At 44.5% G+C, this 22,131-nt stretch overlaps 1 protein-coding gene across 1 annotated transcript in view; it reads right to left on the minus strand.

Moving 5' to 3' along the window:
• Positions 1–10,539: 10,539 nt before the first annotated feature.
• WDR44 (WD repeat domain 44) overlaps positions 10,540–22,131 on the minus strand; it is an 85,331-nt gene continuing 73,739 nt past the window's right edge. The window contains exons 15-20 of the mRNA XM_066581865.1: positions 20,091–20,282; positions 19,247–19,348; positions 19,036–19,151; positions 17,933–18,060; positions 16,672–16,806; positions 10,540–15,957 (exon numbers count right to left, since the gene is read on the minus strand). Of these exons, the coding sequence (XP_066437962.1) occupies positions 15,863–15,957; positions 16,672–16,806; positions 17,933–18,060; positions 19,036–19,151; positions 19,247–19,348; positions 20,091–20,282 (768 nt within the window). The 3' untranslated portion in view covers positions 10,540–15,862. The remainder of the gene's footprint in view (positions 15,958–16,671; positions 16,807–17,932; positions 18,061–19,035; positions 19,152–19,246; positions 19,349–20,090; positions 20,283–22,131) is intronic.

A 22,131-nucleotide genomic window follows, 5' to 3' on the forward strand; every position in this document is an offset into this window, starting at 1 on the left:
AATTCGATTCCTGCTCAATTCAGGGAGGTTCCAATGCAGATGTGAAACCGGCCTAAGGTTGACACATTTCATTGTATGCAGACGTAATGTTGCGGATCTGACCTTGAACGCCTAATATTATTGTGTAATACTACAACTAATTATTATGACTTCTTGTTATACGTTATGGGGAATTTACAATATTCAGCAAAGAAACGATATTATCAGAAATGTAAACGTGCCCAACCACTGTGTGATTCCTAACACTCGCTTCGCCTAGATCTGCATATGTGTGTCTGATAATAGAACTACACGCCTGCTACGTTTACTATATACACATTGTAAAGGGATAATAAAAAAGCTGCAGTGTAACTGTCATGGTCAAATGTACCTCCCCGATGGCGGTACTTTACATAATATGCTAAGAATTAAGGCCCATTTAGACAACGATTATCGCTCAAAAGCTATCTTTTGAGCGATAATCATTGCATGTAAACGTGCCCATCTTTCACTTTTCTGCCGAACGATGAATTTCAGTTCAGCATGAAATCCATCATTCAGGGGGGCAGCTGATAAGATGGACCGCACGCTGTGTTCTTCCAGGGGAGCACTGATAATATTGTCTCAGCAGTCAGTCTCGCTGCAGATCAAAGGGAATGTATTCAGGGACCAGCGGGTGGTCTGTTCCCTGTATACAGCTCCTGATTGCATTGTCTCAGCTGTTCTCAGCTGTCAGCCCCGAGGCAGAACAAACAGAATTTATTCAGAGAACAGCGGGTGGTCCTCTGAATAAAGTCAGCTCCTGGGGGCTCACAATCTACTAATTGGTACTAATAGGTATTAGTACCAATCAGTAGTTTATGCAAAATGATCGCTCAAAAGCCATCTTTTGAGCGATCATCTTTGTGGTGTAAATGCGCCTTTACTTCCATTATGAGTAAAATGTTTGAAGGGTTTCTAAGATATGTTATCCTGGAGTACCTCAAAGAAAATAACTATATAACTCAGTCCCAGCATGGGTTTATGAGGGATCGCTCCTCTCAAACAAACCTGATCAGCTTCTACGAAGAGTTCTAGACTCGACTGGGGAGAGTCACTGGATCTTGTATATCTTGAGAATTCCAAAATGTTTGATACTGTGCCACATAAAGGGTTGGTATATAATATGAGAATGCTTGGTCTGGGTGAGAATGTGAGTAAGTGGGTAAGTAACTGGCTCAGTGATAGAAAGCAGAGGGGGGTTATAAATGGTACATACTCTGATTTGGTCACAGTTACTAGTGAGGTACCAGATTTGGATTCAGGAAATAATTTCTTTCCGAAAGTGAGTAAAATTGGCTTCTACCTCATTGGGGTCTTCTTTTTGCCTTCCTCTGGATCAACATTGCAGGATAATAGGCTAAACTAGATGGACTTGTGTCTTTTTTCAACCCTACACAATATGTTGCAATGTAATTGTATAAACAGCACTTCTTTGATACCTTCATTAAAGGACTTCCTTGTACATGGAACCCCCTAGAACACTCATGTCAAACACAAGACCTACGGCCCACCAGCCATGCAGCAGCCTAATAGGCACTCCACTCACCCAGCCTGCAGCTCCGGTCCGCTGGCGGCAGTGCAGGCTGTGACTGGTGACCTCTTCCCTCCGGCGTCTGTGTGCCCTATCCTGTACACAGAACGAATGCAGAGGGGGGAGGTCAGCAGTCACAGACTCAGAAGTGATTGCCACTGGACCAGACCTGCAGGCTGGGTGAGCGGAATACCTGTAGGAATGTTGGGCGGCCGGTGGCCAGTATGGGGGGGGGGGGGGGTCGCTATTACTACTGGAACTACAATGGGTGAGTCAGTATTACTACTGGGGCAACTATGATTACTGGGGTTACTGTTACTACTGTGGCCACTATGGGGCACACTATTACTTTACAGTCTTACAATTACAACTGGCCCTTTGGAGGCAACCGTAAGCCTGATGTGGCCCTTCGTAAAAATTAGTTTGACACCCCTGCCCTAGAAAGTTTAGCTTAAAATCCCATTGTCATAGACCCTACTAGGGAATGCTGATGGTTGGCTGTTTAGGATCCTAACCTCTTGGCCAACATTTAGAGCCGTTACAATGCGTCTCCCGCTCTGGTAGATCCATCCTGTTCTGATGTAAATGGACACTTTGTAATGCTTAGTTTCCCTGTGGTGGTGCTCCACGGAACTTGAACAATTAGGTTGGCTTCACATGGATGGACAGACAATTGTGCACGCCTTAGCACAACTTTTTTGCGGTATGAACAAGGCTTTTTTGCACACGTGTCGGCATATTTCACCGTACATGTTCTGCCCGCGGGGCATGTTTGTCTGTGAGCGGGGCACAAACGCCCACCGATTGAAATGGCTAATGAGTCCCAGACGTGTTCTTTTTCCTGCGCAATTACACGATGTTTCACGCATCTCCTTGCGCATTCCGTGTGCATTTGTGCACATTAACTTCTATAGAGACCTTTGTTGCGCAAATACGCAGAACGATGGAACATGTTTTTTTTTTGTTTTTTTTTATATGGCCGAAATGCGTGCGCCAAAACCCATGCATGTGAACGAACTCATCGACATCCCTGGGTTCTATTCTCTTCATATTACGCACACAAACACGTCCGTTTGAAGACAGACTTAGTAGTTTTACACGGGTGAGTGCGATAGAGCCATGAGAAAATCGCGGCGATGTAGCGTTTTTGTACTTGAGGTGTTTGAGCGCCAGCAATGCTTTTTCCTGAATATGATCTCACATCACATCGCCGCCGGTTGCGATTTTGTCGCATGAAAGACAATAGGAGTTGCTAATGTTAAAAACGCATCGCATCGTGCGTTGCAATGCAATATTTTGGAGGCCCCATACAGAAAAATTGGCAAAAACATCCTCATCGCAGCGAGATAGCACATGCTGTTTTTATTTTCATGCCACATTGCATGAGTGAAAACATCACACATGTGAAGGAAGACATTGAAATACACGGGCTTCACATTACAGCGATTTCACCTGCTCTCGCATCAGAAAATCACGCAAATCGATAACCTCAGTGAAACCGGCCTCAGGGTATGTTCACTTGATGGATTTTGCCACGGAACTCGTAGTGTGAACGTAACATTAGTTTTAGGTTTTTCCACAGATAACAGCTATTTCCAGAAGGGGGGCACTTTGGGATCAGCTTATTGGTCCCTCCTAACAAGTAGGGTTTGTCCAAAGTGGACAGCCCTGAAATGCCTCCTGTTATCATTGGGACTGAACATAAGGCTGGGACTTAAGGTACATTTAGACATAAAGATGATCGCTCAAAAGATGGCTTTTGAGCAATCATTTTGCATAATCTACTAATTGATACTGATGCCTATTAGTACCAATTAGTAGCTTGTGAGCCACTGGGAGCTGAATTTATTCAGAGGACCACCCCCTGTTCTCTGAATAAAGTATCTTTGTTCTGCCGCGGGGCTGACAGCTGAGAACAGCAGAGACAATGCAATCAGCTGTTATCAGCGCTCCCCAGGTAGAGCACAGCGTGTGGTCTGTCTTATCAGCTGTTCTGCTAAACAACGGATTTCAAGCCGAACTGAGATCCATTGTTCGGCAGAAAACTGAAAGATGGGCACATTTACATGCAACGAAAGATGGCTTTTGAGCGAATGTTGAGTGACAATCTTTGTGTCTAAATGGGCCTTTACAAATTCCTTGCAGCCACCCTACTACCTCACACTGTTTAAATAGGGAGATGCACATTAGATAAATGCTGCCAAGTCTTCCTACTTATGATGAAGTCTGATCAAATAGCTCTTGGATACAGTGTTTGCCCAACAACTATTATATCTGTATGGCCAACTTAAGACAAATGTAATAACTAACTAAACATTAAGTGTATCAAAATACAATTAATAATTGGGAAAATGCTGCATATCCTGCTCTGCGGCAGGGCGATTTATCACAGGGGTTTGGCAGATGGTCCTGGCATTTCTCTATTTCTGTAATCAGAATTGATACCCCCTGCACTGCACTTCAGCACCATGGTGGTTGCTCCCCAGAATACCATCTGTGCCAGAACTACTAGGTCAACTGAAACAAAAGCATTTGGAAAGCTTGGAAGCGGAGCCACACAAAGAAAAGTATGCGGCCACATTCTTATGAAGTGTCTCTTCCATTGTGAAATAACCTAAAAAGTATCTACATCTTTAAAACGCTTTAACCCTTTCCAATCCACTGTCTGACGTCTGAAGACATTATGATTTAAGGCTGTACAGCTCTGATGTTGGAAGACATCCGTCGGGGTTCTCTTACTGTATATTGCCAGCCTCTCTGCTGTCGGAGCCTATCCAACGTGTCACCTCATGCAGTACTGGCTTTAGCCAGCATATAGCGCCGTTGTATAATGGCAGAAAAAGAGTAAGCCCCCTAGGAAAACCAGGATACAAATTGGATTGGAAAGGGTTAAAAGTGCTTAAAAGTGCAGTAAGTTACACCTTAGAGCTGAGGCTGTACACACATCCTTGGGTTACCGGCACTTCTAGGTGATTATCTGCAATGTATCCATCTTTGGGATTGCCCTGTTATAAAACGACCTGTACATCGTGATCTTCACACGCTCTGAACTTATCTTTATGTTTGACATCTGGGATTTCTGTATCTTGTTATGGTTTTTTATTTTATTTACAGGATATACAAATCTTAGTTTGCTGCCCGCACTCCCCAAATGACTATTCTAAGGATCTAGCACCCCCCGTTTTGCCCTACCTGCGCTCGGTTCCTTACAGCTTCTGAATTGCATGGATCTATGTTACCTTCCATCAGACGTCGTATTACAGAAAGCTCCTGCAACAGGGACTTACTTACTATTCAAAATACTACAGTATTTTGACGGAAATTAGGCCAGAAAACTGTTCTACATGGTTTTGCCACATTATTGTTTTTTGTAAAGATGCCATGTTTTTGGCATTTGGATACAGCATTTTATTTCCTGGCAAAAGTTGCTGCATTCAGATTGCTGAAAGTCAATAGTAAAATATGAAAATCCCTCCAAACATTGCCTTTTCTGTAGTGTCATTCTTTCTCACTTTTGGAGCATTTTTTGCGTTCCTGGAATTTTTGCAAATCCTAGTGTGTTCTGGATACAGAGTTTTTTCTGGCATTTTTACATAGGTGTCTGTACAGGAAAATTTACCAAAAAATAAAATACATGTGTAAATACGAAACACCACAAAAAACACCTGTTAAATAATGCAGGCATCATCCAGAAAATACTTGGGATTTTTTCTGGTGTTTTTTTTTTTCCCATCCACAAAACACCAGAAAAGACTGTGACTACCCTCACAGTCTTCTTCAGGACTGGTTTTACTTGTCATGCAGACTCCCTAGCTGCTGCTTAGTTCCAAAATTAATGGGAGCCCGTAGTCACTCATACGCTCCACCTCTCCCTGTTCACCTCAGTGGGCCATCCGCTATCTCCGCCAGTCCCATCTAAGTGAATAGAGAAGTGGTGCACATGCACGGCCACTCAATGCCATTCACTTCAGGACTGAGCCGTCGTTGAGGTGTCTGCAAGACAGGTAAAACCTGACATAGGACAACCCATTTAAATAGTCATTATCAGATTGGTGAGTCTGTCTCACAGCAGTCCCGCCAATCAGTTCTTTGAACAGGCTGTAGCGCTCATTCTATACCATGTTCAGCATTATATAGTGGCGGTGCCTAGTATTGCAACTTGAGACTAAGTTGCAGAAAGGTCATGTGACTTATGAACGTGATGTCACAGCTGCAGGGACACCTTAAATCAGTTGAACGGTCAGGGTGCCTGGAGTCGGACCCCTAAGGATAGGTCATCAATATTTACATACTGGAGAATAAAAAAAAATTGCAAAGGCTTCCTTCCATAATAGGATTCAGTCCTGTTGTTGGTGCCAAATATAGAGACCTCATATTTGCATCTTAATAAGCCTTTCACACATATGTACCCATTTTCCCTCAAAATAAGACATGCCCTGAAAATAAGCCCTACCCTGATTTTTCAGGGAGGCTTGAAAGTAGTCCTACCCCCAAAAAATAAGCCCTAGCTGCATTCCATTAAAAAAAAAAAGGAATACATTACCTAGCAGGTACGGTTCAGGTCCCTCCCACTGGCATATATCTATATTACTCCTCAAATGCACATCATTCGCAACCTTTTTGGTTGTTTGCATTTACTTATTCCCGGTGATTGGTTATTTGGTTTGGCTGGCTCACGGTGATTGGTTGTTTATGTTGGCTCGTGTAGAAGTGGGGAGTAATAGGCTAATATGCCTCCCGCTGCTCTCAGGAGCTCAGATGTGCTTCTTGCAGTCCTTGGCCACCCACAGAAGATCTCTTCCTGGTTACTGGATTCAGAAATCCCACCTCCAGGAAGCGATGACTCTGATTGGTTCTCGAGCACAGCTTAGCCAATTAACGCAGTGTTCGATGAACCATTGTGATGGCTGTGATTTGTTCTTGAGCACTGCATTGATTGGCTGAGTAGCAGTTGAAGAACCAATCACAGCCATCGCATTGTGGAGGCTGGATTTATGATTTGGCCAATTAATGCTGCAGCTCAGCGCATCGGAGCTCCGGAGAGCAGCGGGAGGGACTTTGACCAAGCCTGCTAGGTAAGTATAATCAGTGGTGATAAAGTTCAGGTTCTGAGTGGCGGGGACCAGGGCTGCAGCGCTGGACGGGGAGCCGCTGAAGTGGGCGGGTATACATTTTTTTTGCCATTTTATATAATTTTAGGCTTGTAAATATTTTTAAAGTCCCGGAAAACTGCTATAAATAATCAAAAATGGGGAAGAAGAACGAAAGTGAGAAAGGAAAGATGGTTAGCAAATTAACATAAAGTACGGCACCGAAGACTTCACCAAACTAAGTTCCTTGACTATTAACTAAACAAGTTTGACTGCGTCACGATTATGATGTACTTTCAATATACAGAAATAGAGGCGGGGATGTTCTAGGACTTCAGTGTCGGCTCTGCCTTGTTGTACGGATGTCCTAGTATGAAGGCATCTGTCATAGCGTTAGGAGGACATCATGTGATGACATGATCTATAAATGAAAGGGATGGACAGCAGCCAAATTGTCTCCACCAACCCCATCCGAATTATAATGCAGGTGGAGTCATGTCTGCTCTTCAACCAATGTTCCATTTACATTGTACATTGATTTTATTACAACCCTAGGCTTATCTGTACTGACAATATAGAATATGCGTGCGCACGGGGCCGTTCTTCTTCATGTGTTCAGTGTTGCCAAAAATGTATATTCCTGGAATTTAAAGTTCCTCATAATGACATCAGTGTGATTGAAATTTGTGAAATCAGACTCAGAATCATTAAAACACAGAAATGACACATGAATGGGACGAGTTTAGTGCGCCATCTGGTGGTCACACAAGTAAATAGCAGGCAAACATTTCCACAACTTCAATTGCTGAAATTCCTGCTAATACACAGCTTTCCAGTTCCACTTCACTTAGGCTGGTGCCACATCACAGTCACAGTGTTAATGCAGTGCTAAGCTCTCGCTCACGACCTGAAGGTTAAGAGTTCAATCCACCCATGGTTCAGCGAGCCGGCTCAAGGTTGACTTTCTTCCGAGGTTGGTGAAATGAGGATCCATCTTGGTAAGGGGTAATAAATAAATTACCTGAAAGCTCTATGAAGTAAGTTAGCGCTAAACAAAGAACAAGATTTATTTATTTTTAGTTTGGGTCAGGATTCACCTCCATATTATGAACGCAAAACATGGCGCGTGTATCACTAGCCTAAGGGGGACCTCACACACAGCAGAATTGTGGAATTCCGGCTGTGGAGCGTGAGCCAAAATTCTGCAGCAATGTGCAAAGCAAGTGTGAAAAAATCAGCAGCAGTACAGAGTTAATAGAGATGAGCGAGCATACTCGTTAAGAACAAATACTCGAGCGAGTATCGTCCTTTTTGAGTATCTGGCTGCTCGTCCGCAAAGATTTGCATGCCGGCGGGGGGGAGCGTGGTGTGGGAGTAAATGGGGGTTTGGAGCAGGGCCCCCCGCCGGCACCCGAATCTTTGCGGACGAGCAGGCAGATACTTGAAAAGGACGATCCTCGCTCGAGTATTTGTCCTTAACGAGTACGCTCGCTAGGCAGAGTATGGATTGCTCCTGTGTAACTGCTGTGACTTCCATTAAGGCAGCATTTCCAAAACGTCAGTCCTTCAAGGGAACTATATTCTGAGTATTAGGAGCGCCAAAACCTCAAGTGCCGCGTAAGGCCGGGCGAGCACAGCTCTGGTAGTGGCGCACTTACTGGAAGGGCCTGAAAATAAAGATGTAGACTTTTTATGCCAGTTTCCTAGTCCTGGAACATTATATTCTGATCACGTATGTTCTGTGCAGCGGAGCCGGCTGTGGACGACTATGAGAGCATCACTTACCTTCAGAGAGGACGGTCAGAACACCAGAACGCTGGAGGCTGAAACCGCCAGCAAAAAGCATGCCAGCGCTTCTGGAATCACAGCAAACGCCTGTGTAAATCAGGCCCGCGCCACACGAGCGCCCGTGTATTTGCCCTGCGTTGGTGCTGAACAGGTGTGTATTTGCGCACGCAAGTGCTGTTCTTACAGAATTCTTTTGCGCGCACAAAAAACGTGCAGCAAATGCAAAGAAAAATAGAGCATACTGTGTATTTTATTATTTTTTGCGTGACCATTGCGTGCATGTGAACAAACAAACTGAAATCAATGGGTTCTATTTTCGGTGTATTGCACATAAATACAGCCGTGTGAGACAGGCCTTATTTAAGGGTTACTGATGTCTTGACTCCATTGAATGTCATACATTGTTACTGTGAAGAGGTCTCAGGTTGCCTCAGATCAATATTCCACGCTTCTTCACTGTTTGAGATGCTTCTTCTACCTCCACCTGAGATGCTGCAGACCTACACTGAACGGCCTCTTTACTAGAGATACCCATCCAGTAGCATGATGGACCTTCTTTGGCCTTTAGAACTGCAGCAGTTCACTGTAGCACCCATCCATGGGTATCAGGGGGTGTGCCAACCAAACATTAAACATTGCCCATGCCACTAGCCTGAACGGTTTGCACCTAACGGGAAGGATTCATGCCGCTTGCACCATATTCTGACCCTCGCCTCAGCATGGTGCAACAGTAATCAGGATTCATCTCACCAAGGTTTCTCCGCTGCTCAGTGATATACGATTTGTGCTCTTTTGCCCGCTGGCATCTTGCCTTTCTGCTTCTTTTAAACAGCAATGGTACTTGCATTGGTCATCTGCTATTATAGAGCATTGGAGATGTACATGCAGACATGCTGGAGCTCCAGTGTTGTATTTAGCCGCAATTACCTTGATTGTGCAGTGCCTGTTCATCAAAATGATTCTTGACATCCTCTTCTGACCCCTTTCATTGGCGATTTGATTACATCCACAGGATTCCCTTTTGCTGGATGTTTTTCCTCAATCACACCATTCTCAGTAGACTCTCCGCATTGTTGCACAAGGTTGCCAGTTTTCCAAATACGGGCTCTGGCTAGCCCAACATTGACGACCATGTCTTATGTAAAGCTGCTTGCTATCCACTATATAGTCTATCGCTGTGGTACGGCATACCTCAACCAATTGTCAGTGTGAGTTTCCCTATATACATTTTTTTAAAGGGTGTCAGATAAATTAATTGTTTCTTTTCAGTTATCTCTAATATCAGTTTTGAGTCTTGGTTAGGGCTTATTCAGATATGCGTATATCCGGACAGTTTTTACGCTTGTCCGATATATGCTGTCCCTTTCTGCAGGGGAAGGAGGCGGGCCAGGAGCAGTGTACTGAGCTTCCGCCCCTCGACACTATTTGGGGGGGGGGGGGCAACTTTGCAATGGGAGGGGCAGGACTAAGCCCCATCCCACCCATTGCAAATAGTGGCGAGGGGCGGGAGCTCAGTGCCCTGCTCCCAGCCCGCCCCCTCTCCCTCCAGATAGGGACAGCGTATATTGGCCAAGCGTGAAAACCTGGCCGATATACGCACGTCTGACTAAGCCCTCAGGCCGGCTTCACACGGACATAAGCATATCTACATGTGCATTTGCGCGCTGGATGTTGTGTTTTTACTTGCTTGCGCATATTTCATTCTTTTTTGGGCAAGCATGCCCTATGTGTTTGCAAGTCCAAAAACAAACAACCCACAAAAACGCACACAAGCTGCTCCTATTGATTTCAATGGGCAGTGAGGTTTAGTTTATGCGCCATTTTCATGCGCAATACGTACGAAAACAAAACATGCTTCGTTTTCTTTACGCAGCCGAAATGCTGCGCAAAAACGGCACATCTGACCGACCCCATTGAAATCAATGGGTTCTCTTCGTAATACGCAGAGCGCATGCGTCCGTGTGAATAAGCCCCTAATCCTTTTGCACAGGCCTCTTCCCACAATGGCGCCGACGTTACTCCACGGTGACAAGCGGCCAAAGTGTCCGTCGCTTTATCCCAAAAACCGTACAAAGCACTGATTTTCATTTCACATGGAAGTGACAGAACTCCAATGAGAAGAGTCTTCATTTTATTTGTGTTACACTTAACCATCAATAACAGTTTCTGGCCGAACGGCCCAGAGTGTTACTTCATAGGTACCGCGCGAAGATATTTACATACATCGTCATTACCCAGAATATCGAAACAGAAAAAGCTTCAACTTTACTACAATAGTTAAAAAATGTAAACAAGTTGTTCATTTTTTTTCTTTTTTCTTGTTTTAAAGCACAGTTGGGATGGAAGGGGGGAGGGGCATAAACACCGAAGCAGAAAGGGGGGGAAAAAAAACAAAAAAATAATCAAAAAAACAAATCTAGAAATAAAATAAAGCCCTCACCTCGTCTCCCCGATCATGAATATAAGGAATGAGTGTTTCTTCTACACTTTACACAGATACGTTGTGCCCGGGTGTGCAAAGCAAGTGTCACCAATCAAGCAAAAATGTCACAACGGAAAAAGGGAACTGAGCGAGAGGAGACGACCAAATCCTGCAGGGTCAAAGTTTTTGTACAATGTGTTCACCCATCAGAAACAAGTCAAAAAGTTTATTCCAAGAAGAGGAACCACCGAGATAATATCGGACTAACGAAAGAAGGTTTGAGGACAGAGGGAGGCGGGGGGTGGGGTGGAGCTCTACGGACCGAACGCTGTGATGTACGGCCGGGCGGACTGCATTCTGTAGACACAACATTAAAGGGAACCTCTCCTCCCCAACAGCACTGTGAAGCTCCAACCTACATAATAACCAAGTCGCTTCCAATATTCTACATAATAACCAAGTCGCTTCCAATATACTCCAACGTACGGATTTTGGGTTACATGAGGTCTTCTTCTCTGTTCACACCGAAAGCCAAGTTCTGCATTCTGCGGAGCGCCGTGGAGCTTCTGGGCCGTTTCCCACAAGCGTGTTACAGAACCTTTTTTGCACCAGCATCAGGTCAGCGTCACACAGGTGTGTGCAGATTGGTGCGGGACTCCGTGAAACTTTTGTGCGCGTATTGGCGTATTTTACTAGACTTTTCCACCCACGAGGCAGGTTCATTGGCGCGCGGCAAACAAAGATGCAGCAATTGAAATGGCTAATTTGTCTAATGAGTTCAAGATGTGTTCTTCTTCCAGCAGAGGTTCCGTTCTCTGCGTATTGTGTGTATACTACTCTACAGACCTAAACTTACAGCATCATAGATCTAGGACTTTGTGAGTTCAGATCAGGGGACAAGAGGGGGGGACGCTCGCCCGTAAACAAGTAGAAGAATTAATGTGGAATGTCCACAGCAGATCGGCAGCATTAAATCCATATGAAAAACACTCCATTTGGTGCGGATTTTGACACAGATTTTTGGGTGCATCTATAAAAAATGCCAGTAGATCGGCAGCAGGTAAAGGAGATTTTAGAAATTCCCTCCACATGCCTCGGTCTGTCACTGCTGCAGGATTTCCGTTATGATTCCAGGAGCAGAATTTCCGCGGTGTGCGAAGACGGATGAGGGGGAAAAAATAAAAACTTTTCTCCAGAAACAGTGCCACTCTTACCAATAGGCTGTATCTGGTATTGCAGCTCAGGCCATCCAAGTAAATGATGCGTGGCTGCAACTCAAAGCAAGGCCTAATGTAGAAGACTGGTCCTTCTCTCTAGCCACTGACAATGCTGCGCCGCTAGGCCATATTTCTCTAGGGTGTCTTGTTGTATTACAGCTCCGTGCAGACGCCATAATATATAATACCAGACCTCGGGCCGAGACCATCTTAACAGAATGCTATCCAAACCTATTTTTGGGTACCGCTCCTACATGGGAGTCATAATATGAAACGTAGAGGCAATATGCAGAACTATGAAAGCAGCTCTGGATGTGAATGGAGTCTAAGTCGATGTAACCAAATCAGTACTGAAGATAGAAAGCAAAGGATTGGTCAAAATTGACTCAACATTTTTGGATAGAAGCTAGGAAATTTTTTGAAAGAAGAGTTGTATTTTGTGTGTCCGGCTGAATTGCTGTACGGAGAGCGGCAGGGATTCCCATAATGTGATTAGGTTAGTGGAGTCTACATTATAATGCTGTTTTCTGCCTGCAGTACCTTGGAGTCCATTACAAAGACCTGTACTTGTGGATCAATGATACATGTGAGATCCAACGTCTGCATTGGGACAGGCCTCTTATGTATAACCCCTGACTTTACACAGACAATGCGCCCTGAAGGAAAAGAATAGGTTACATTCAGCAATTCCTAAAGTCAAATACTCCAGTTAACTTTTTTTGCGGCAGTCCATAGGGATTCGTGGAGAATGCGCCTGCCCAAGTATAATCAAGGGACCTGGAAAGATATTATTGCAGCAGGAGACGTTGGATGGGAAGGAGGGGAGGGGGGGACTCTTTGCAAATCCCATTCTACAGCTTGGTCTATTGTCAGTCTGACCTATTTATTTACCTCTGTGCTTTGCGGACGTCACAGGACCCTACAGATGAAGTCTGGCAGCCTTCTCTTACATGGTGCTTTAGATCTTCAGGGAATATGTATTGTTTTGATCACCTGACCTGCGATATGTATATAGAACTTAATATATGGGGGGATGATTATAATAAATCATTAATAATCTCCCGATGCATTTACTGGCCATTTGCATACACAGAAGGCACAGATTTACTATTGAAACTTCACCAGCTTTCTGACCCAAATTGCACCAGAAACTTGTCTTACGCGCTTTGCATCACCATTAGGATGTGGTTTAAAAAATTGGAAAAAAAATAAATAATATTCACCATGTCCAAGAAGAGGCGTGGCCTAAACACACAGCTGTGCACCAAAAATTGTACTAAAATTTTGCATAAAGGAAGCCAAATAATAGTGCGAGTCACTGTGATAAACTGGCGCATTTTAAGACTAGTTTTCTGGTTTTCAGGGGTTGTCCGGTTGTAAACTATTGCTGCCTTATCTGAAAGCTTTGTTAAATCAAGTCCAGATTGCAGGTAATAATTCTACATCTCTGATGATTATAGAATTCCGCACGTGTCCGTCTGTAGGATTTTTATTAAATATTTACCTTTCCACCATAAATTCAAAATCAAGGAATCTCTTAAAATGATATTCAATCTATAGCAGTTGGAGATTTATATACTGTATATTCCGGTGTATAAGGCGATGGGGCGTATAAGGCGACCCCCCCAACTGTCGTCTTATACGCCTGGAATACAGTGTTAAAAAAAAAAATAAATAAATAAAAATCAGTACTCACCTCCACCAGCGTTCTGCAGCGCTGCTGCAGGCTGTCACTCCCTCCTCGTTCCCGGCAGAGCATTGCTTTCTGGATCCAGGGCTTGAAATCCCCGCCTCCAGAAAGCTAATGCTGTGATTGGCTAACTCACGTGCTGTCAGCCAATCACAGCTATTCAATGTTAAATGGCAGTGATTGGCTGATGCCGCGTGAGTTAGCCAATCAAAGCCATTCAATGATGTCATTGAATGGCTGTGATTGGTTGACGGCGCGTGAGTTAGCCAATCACAGCATTAGCTTTCTGGAGGCGGGGATTTCAAGCCCCACTTCCAGAAAGCAATGGTCTGTCAGGGACGAGGAGGGAGCGACAGCCTGCAGCAGCGCCACAGAATGCAGGGGGGGGGGGGTTAGTACTGTTTTTTTTCTTTTTGCACCAATTTTTTTTGTATAGCCAGCGTATAAGACGACCCCCGACTGCAGAGCAGATTTTTTGGGGTTAAAAAGGTAGTCTTATACGCTGGAATATATGGTAATTAGTTTCTGTGTAACCCTGAGACTTTGGATGCTCACCGAGATCAATGGGGATCCTGGTGCAAGTCACAGGTTGAAAAAAAAAAAAAAAAGAAATACACCAAGGTTGGATTTTTAGTGACTTGCCACCCTCACCGTAACCCCGCTGACCTCGATGTGAGTGCGAGGTTGCAGGACTACACAGTAATTTTTGGTTACATACGCCCTGTTATGGACAAAAGTCGCTCTCGCCTAAATATCCCAACAATTAGCCAACGAACGAGTAAATGCTTGTCCTTTGGCCAATTTCCTTAGTTATACGAGCACAAATATTCTCGTTGGTCAGCTGCAAATCTGCACATGTGAGCGAACAGCTGACCAATGATCGCTACATGGGAACGAACAATTGTAGTAACAGTCATATGTCCCTATAATGAACAAGCATTGTCGGGGCAGATCTGCCCGTGTACTTAAAGTGAAGATCCACCATTTGTCATTTCTTAATAGCAGCCGATGTGCTGTTTTTCCAGACACAGAGCTCCAAGACGCCTTGGTTAGATGTAGCGTCAAATAATGTGAATCCTTCTGTCTGGAGTTACCACTAGGGGGAGCTCTCTACATACGGTTTATATACTGAACTCAACAACAGAAGAGCTTGCATTAGACCATGTTCACACGGCCGAACTCGCACTGGAAAATCTGTGTCAAATCTGCTGCAAAGTACACTGTGTGAACACGGTCTTAAAGGGATCCTGTCGCTACTTTATGCTTTATCGCTGAGAGACAGAGATTCCAGCGGGCTGCCACTTATAGGGTAGTATGCAGTAGTTCTTAAAAATTTACATGCCATTGCAGTACTGCAGCTTCTGGGGGGAGTGGAGTCAGTGTTACTCACGAGGGGCCGCTAACTCGACCCACAGCGATTGCTAGCTTTCTTTACTATTACACTGTATACTGAAAAAATGTCAATCCTAGGATATGACACGGGGTTAGTGCGTCTCATGAATAAGCAGGACTTACTGGGAGCTGCCAAGTTCTTAAAAACCAATGCACGTTGTCCCATAAGTGACAGGCCACTAAAATCAGCGTGTCGGTCACTAATTTATGGTGAGGACAGCATCAAGTCCTAGATAGCTTCCCTTTAAACGACTACCCTGGTGATGATGCAGACATGCAGAAATGTATCATTTAACTTTATATCTATTCAGGGAATTTAGAATCTTGGACAAGAAAAAGTTGTTTTGACAACCAGACGGATACATTGCAAAAAAGCGTCCTACGACAGCGGGCGCAGAAAATGACAGACGGTCTTACAGAGGTGGACGTTCACATTAAGGACTTGGATCAACAGTAGCTGAATGAATGTATATAAGTTATAGCTGGTATAGGGGGCCCAATGGTGACTGTCAGAGGGATTGGCAGCACAGACATTGGCTGCTAGTACTATTACTGTAGGGCTAGGATGCGGTCCGAGGGTCACAACAATAGATTATTCTCTGTCCTCACGTGTCGAGGTATCTGCTGCAGTAATATCTGCCGGTCAGTTGTGGTTTATTATACTAGGAGCGGAGGCTATTATAGTACAGGCTTATTCTGTCACAGATTAAATTAAGATATAATTTTCTTTCGGTTGATGAACACCTTGATAGCGCCGGTGAAATCTGCAGACAGCAGCACTTCTGTGTGATCGGACTTCAAAGCACCTACAAAAAGTAGAACACAATGGATTAAGAACAAGGCAAAATAAACTCGCCCTCCGCAGCGCAATCTAGTAACAATTAAAGGGGCTGTACAGAATCACACGTTATCCCCAATGCATAGGACACGGGATAGCTTGCAGAGACCCCCCCCCCCCCACCGATCTGCGGGCTTGCTGCACCCCCAGCAGTGAGACGGAGACTGAATGGAACGTTGGTCAGACAATCGCGCTGACGCTCCATTTACTTTTAATGGGAGTGTCAAATACTCAGGTATTCCGGTCAGCGCCACTAAAATTAATGGAGCGCCGACCGTGCATGCTCAGCCAGGGCTCTATTCATTCTGACCTCACAGTGACAGGCAGAGGTAGACGCAGCACCCCCCGTTCTAGAGATCAGCGGATGTCTCTACTGAGACCGTAGTATGTTAGGCTGAATGAAGACAAATGTTCATCTAGTTCAGCATGTTCAACATCCCTCCCTTGTTGGTTCAGAGGAAAGCAAAAAAAACACAAAAGTCCATCGTGTTAAACCCCATTAATTATCGAAGCCCTCTCGATGCAATAGTTCTTATATCACCGGTCTAGTTCACTAGTAAAGGTTTCCTGCCGTCACACAAACTGTGAGAAACAGCGATCACATGAAAGCTCGGACTTTAGTGAAGTGACTTTCTTAAAGACGTTTGAAGTACGCCCTTACAGGAACCGGTCATCCTCTCACCTGATGGTATGTTATCTACAGACTCCCCCTGCTCCCCCTTCTGGTCAGTGTCTTGTCTGTCGGCGGCTGCATCGGGTGGGACCATCAGGTTAGGATGTGGAGCGAAGATTGCAGATGTGACCACTGCATTATGTGCTAAAACAGAAAAGAGATAAAGGAAGATGTACTGTGATGACAGGAAAACACACCAACGTGCTCATACATGAAGGTCCTGCTTCAATCAGCAAAGCACGAGTCCACAGAAGCGGTTATTAAACGTTCTATAGAAGCCAACCCCAGTAAACAGGGCCGAACAGATAGAAAACACCACTTCCAACTCCTGCATGTCCCCTGGAGGAAATCAAAACTTGTAACCCCTTCCAATCCAATTTTGGATTCAGGGTTTCCTAAAAGGCTCTTTTTGCTGTTATACAACGGTGCCATCTGGTGGCTAAAGCCAGTATGTGTGCGCCAGAGAGGCTCCGACAGCGGAGTGGCTGGCAATAGGCGGTAAGAATACCCCGTCGGACGTCTTCTGACATTGGAGCTGTACAAGCCTCAATCAGAATGTAGGAAGACGTCAGACAGTGAATTGGAAAGGGTTAATAACATGCTTTGATAACATGCTTTGATAACAGTCATGAGAGGACGACTCCCTGCACAGCACACATCAAGTAATATTATCGGGGTGGAGGAAGGGTGGCCATTTGAATACAAATATGCATTAGCCCAGTACTTACCAATACTTACCTTCCCCGTCACAGCTGCCGCTGAAGACGCCCCCAGTGGATTACTTGTACACCCTCAAAGAATGAGTACAAGTTCCTTAAATCTATGTGCATGCACAAGGAGTCCGGCGGATGTATGGAGCGGCAGCTCTGTGTAATACATCCCCAGACTCGGCGTGTCGGCTCTTATGAGCCATAGGTTTGGATAGGGGGCTCAAATAAGTTGATAAACTCCCTTTGCTGTAGCATTTACTGATCAAAAAAAGTTGAACCTGATGAACCTGTGACTTTCTTTTCAACTTATGTAACTGCAATTTATAAAGAGGAAGGCTCAGCAATGACCAAAAACCACCCGTACCGCATGTGGGCAAATCTAATGCAGCATATGTAGTAGGGTCAACCACCGAACGTGCCAATACGATAGGCAGGAATCTCTATGGGCACCAACTTAGGGACCCTGAGAAGAAGCTTGCTGACCTGTTGTGATTTCTGCAATGTGCTGCAGATGTTGGCAGGGATTACAAATGTTAAAATAGATCACTGTTATAACCTACCTTTAATACCCTCCCAAAAATCATTGCGGTCTCTTCTTACAGAGGTGAATTTGCTCAAGTCGTGGTACGTACTCCAGATATACACATATTTATCTTCAGATCCGCTGACGATGTACGTAAAATCATGGCTGAAAATACAAAACAGATTCGATACAGTTCACGTTCAACAAGGTGCTTACATTTAAAGGGGTACAACAATCTTATAAAGTTAAAGGGGTTGTCCCGCGGCAGCAAGTGGGTCTATACACTTCTGTATGGCCATATTAATGCACTTTGTAATGTACATTGTGCATTAATTATGAGCCATACAGAAGTTATAAAAAGTTTTTCACTTACCTGCTCTGTTGCTGGCGTCCTCGTCTCCATGGTTGCCGTCTAATTTTCGCCGTCTAATGGCCAAATTAGACGCGCTTGCGCAGTCCGGCTCTTCTTATCTTCTCAATGGGGCTCCGTGTAGCTCCGCCCCGTCACGTGCCGATTCCAGCCAATCAGGAGGCTGGAATCGGCAATGGACCGCACAGAAGCCCTGCGGTCCACGGAGGGAGAAGATGCCGGCGGCCATCTTCACCGGGTAAGTAAGAAGCCACCGGAGCGCGGGGATTATGGTAAGCGCTGTCCGGTGATCTTTTTTAACCCCTGCATCGGGGTTGTCTCCCGCCGAACGGGGGGGGGGGGGGGGGGGGGGGGGGTTTGAAAATAAAAACAAACCCGTTTCGGCGCGGGACAACCGCTTTAAGGACGTTTATATACCCTAGCAGGGCACATGTATGTATAGCCTTCATGAGACAACCATTAACGTCCTTGAAATATTCTCAGAAATCGGAGTTATCTGTTCACATCATAAAAAGCCTAAAACTGGACAAAACTGCAATCTACTTCTAACATGATAGCAACTCTGAGTATACATACAGCCAGAAACCAATCCCATGTATACAGCTGTATGTGTAGTCCGAGTTGCCGAGATGTGATTGGATACATTAATATGACAATGTGCCTGAGCCCACTTGATTAATGGTCCTGTTATTTATTTTTTTTATGAACTTTTTATGTTTTGCGTCCGTGTACGCCGTATAGCTCCATTCCTCAACTGGTATTTTCCGTACCTGAAGCTGGCTTTGATTTGACTGCTGCTGTTTACACATCCTTTGTATTTCATGGATAAGGATAAGTCTCTTAAATCGTACAGCCTTATTCTTGAATCATTAGAGGTTACCAAGATCTGAAAGAGTTAAAAATTAAATATTAGAAATCACAAATACTGGGAACAAGTTTTGACATCAATAACGACTAAAATGGGAGAACAGAAAATCCCACCTTATTCTCTCCAGGCAATGGCTCTATTCCAGTGATTTTTCTTCCGACCCTATTTCGCCCCCTTGTGGATCGTACGTGTATTTGAGTGTGGTATTTTAGATGCTAGAAGACAAAAACAAATCCATTAAAGATGCAAAAAGAACAAGTTCAACAGTGGACGATTCACACCTGACAGCCGCCCCAACTCCACCTTCAGCATTATCATTACTACTAATTTATTTCCATACCAGTCCTATTATATATATTTATAGGGATACTTTGCTTCTGATACACACCTCCAAAAAAGTATCTGCTCTCCTTTACGTACCCATAGAGTTAATAATACCTGTGGTGTCCAATGGGGGGAGATCTTACTGCAAATTCATTTGCATATGGATTGGGACCTTGATAAAGCTCTACGCAGAAAGCTCCCCCTAGTGGTAGCTACAAGACGCTAAAGGTATTCTGTTACTCAGCTAGTCTGTAGCCCCGATGGGCGTTGTATTCTGCAACACTGCAGGGTTTCAGAGTAAATAGACGTGGAAGTTTGACTCGGAGATAAGCTCCAAGTCATTGTTCGGGCAGCATGAGCCTGAGGATATAGTCTTTAAAGGGATTCTCTTTCCTAAATCTTATTAAAGTAGTCACAAACTTGAGGTTTATGTAGCAAGATATTACCATCTGGCATTCAACAGTCAAATTTTAAGAAAAAAAATAGACAATTGCAAGAATACAACTATTCTATGTCTATTTACACCCATCAATGTGTTTAAGGTTACCCACATATAAGGAGATATCCCATGCAAACAGTGGACTGCAGGGCACTTGCCATGCTCCCGAAAACGGGAAAAACAAAACTCGTTACCTCCGTGTCGTAGAAGATGCACCTCCCGTCATATGTGCCAATCACAGCGTGTTTGCCGTTCTGACAGAAATTGGCAGCTGTAATGAGCTTCGTCTGCCCATCGATTTCATTCCACAAGGCAACTTTTTTGTCCGGAATGTTCCAGAGCCGGAGTTTCCCATCCAAGGATCCGCTCAAGAAGTATCTGTCATCCTACAGAAACAATAAAGGAATATTACGGCTCTTGTGGGCAGTCGGTAAGAGGATCACAACTAAATCATGTCAAACATAAGAAATGTCATAAATGCACCTCTACATAAGAGAGACTGGAGAGCGACCCGTACAGCAGATACAAGGAGCGGACGGGATAGGACTGATGGCAGACGAGAGTCCATCAACATTGTAATATGTCATGTTGGGAAATCTTACCCGTGGTTGGCTGAGAACAGAAGTGTATGGTATACTCAGCTGACTTGGGCCGACCAATCACCAGATTGTACAAGCCCAGTCTGTCATATTATATATATCTCTATCTATCTATCTATCTATCTATCTATCTATCTATCTATCTATCTATCTATCTATCTATCTATCTATCTATCTATCTATCTATCTATCTATCTATCTATCTATCTATCTATCTATCTATCTATCTATCTATCTATCTATCTATCTATCTATCTATCTATCTATCTATCTATCTATCTATCTATCTATCTATCTATCTATCTATCTATCTCTATATATCACTCTCTCTCATTGGGCAGTTTAGTCTGGCATGTTTCTGTTGGGATTGATTGTCCCCAGTATGTAGGATCAGCGCTTCATGTGTGTGGGCATCTTAGAGGGCAAGTCCAGATGTGGTAGAATATTTCCACCGCAAACCCGCACCAAAGTCCACGTGTTACATGAGGATTTTGCTGTGAGTTCACGCAGTTTTCACACCAGATACACTGAAAGTGGTGAAAGCCACAACATTTCCGCAATGGAATGAACATTCTGCAATTTGAAAACCCTAACTTTTCCAAGCGGACACTTACTCACAATTGCTACGATTGGGAATTGGTGGCAACAGAGGGAGATCACCGGCAGTAAATCACGCTGTCTGAAGCTTTCCATAGCGTTGCTATGGAAAGCACCGGCCCCCTGTCCACGAGTGGAGAAGCATCGCGATTCTCCGCTCACGGCCGGTAGTTTGGAATATGCTGAGAATTGCCGTGATTCTCCGCGGTCAGCCTGTCAGATAGGCTCACCGCGGAGATCCATCTGCCTGCTCCTGCGGCAAATCTCCGCAATGCCCGTGGACAGGCAGCCTTAGATGCCACAGTTTGCATAGTGACATCTAAGTGGTTAAACGGCAGAGTATACAGAGTGCCACTGCAGGCAGGCGTCAGCTGATTCATATCGCAGACACCCACCAGGTATGTAGCAGCCCCCAAACCTGCTCCATATCCCCCTATACTCTGCTGAAACCCGTGAAAGATCAGCTGCGGGTGCCAAAGATTTGTAAAATACAGAAAGTCCGATGTTAGTAACTCCTTCCAGTAAGTGAAACACACGCCAGATGGATGGGCAGCGGCGGCTTCTACATCCCCTTCTATTACAGCAGGTTAGGGACCTCGTGTTTTTGGTACAAGGTGAACTTCTCTACATACAGATTTCCCTTCATGTTCCAGATTTACATCCATCCCCCTCCCCCGATGCTATAAAGTATAAACCATAATCAGATCCCCGAACAATTAGCAAACCCTTTACAGTCGCTAATAAACTGCACAAACTCCAGCGGAGGGCCGACGGCGCCATAACTTATGTAACGCACTGAAGAACAATAACAAAACTATATATTAGGGCAATTAAAGGGATGTCTGCGATAATAAAGCGCTCAGCTTCACACCGCAACGAGGAGAACAGCGGTGATAAAGACAACAGGCCTACACGGCGCAGGGTTTAGGCGGCGTGGGAGGTTTTAATTTGCCGGTAGTTTTTCATGGCGGAGACAATCCCTACATACAATATTAGAAGAGGAATACAATGACCCCTGACCAGGGAAGAAGATGCAAGC

The sequence above is a fragment of the Eleutherodactylus coqui genome, chromosome 10, assembly GCF_035609145.1.
Source record: "Eleutherodactylus coqui strain aEleCoq1 chromosome 10, aEleCoq1.hap1, whole genome shotgun sequence".
Taxonomy (NCBI): Eukaryota; Metazoa; Chordata; class Amphibia; order Anura; family Eleutherodactylidae; genus Eleutherodactylus; species Eleutherodactylus coqui.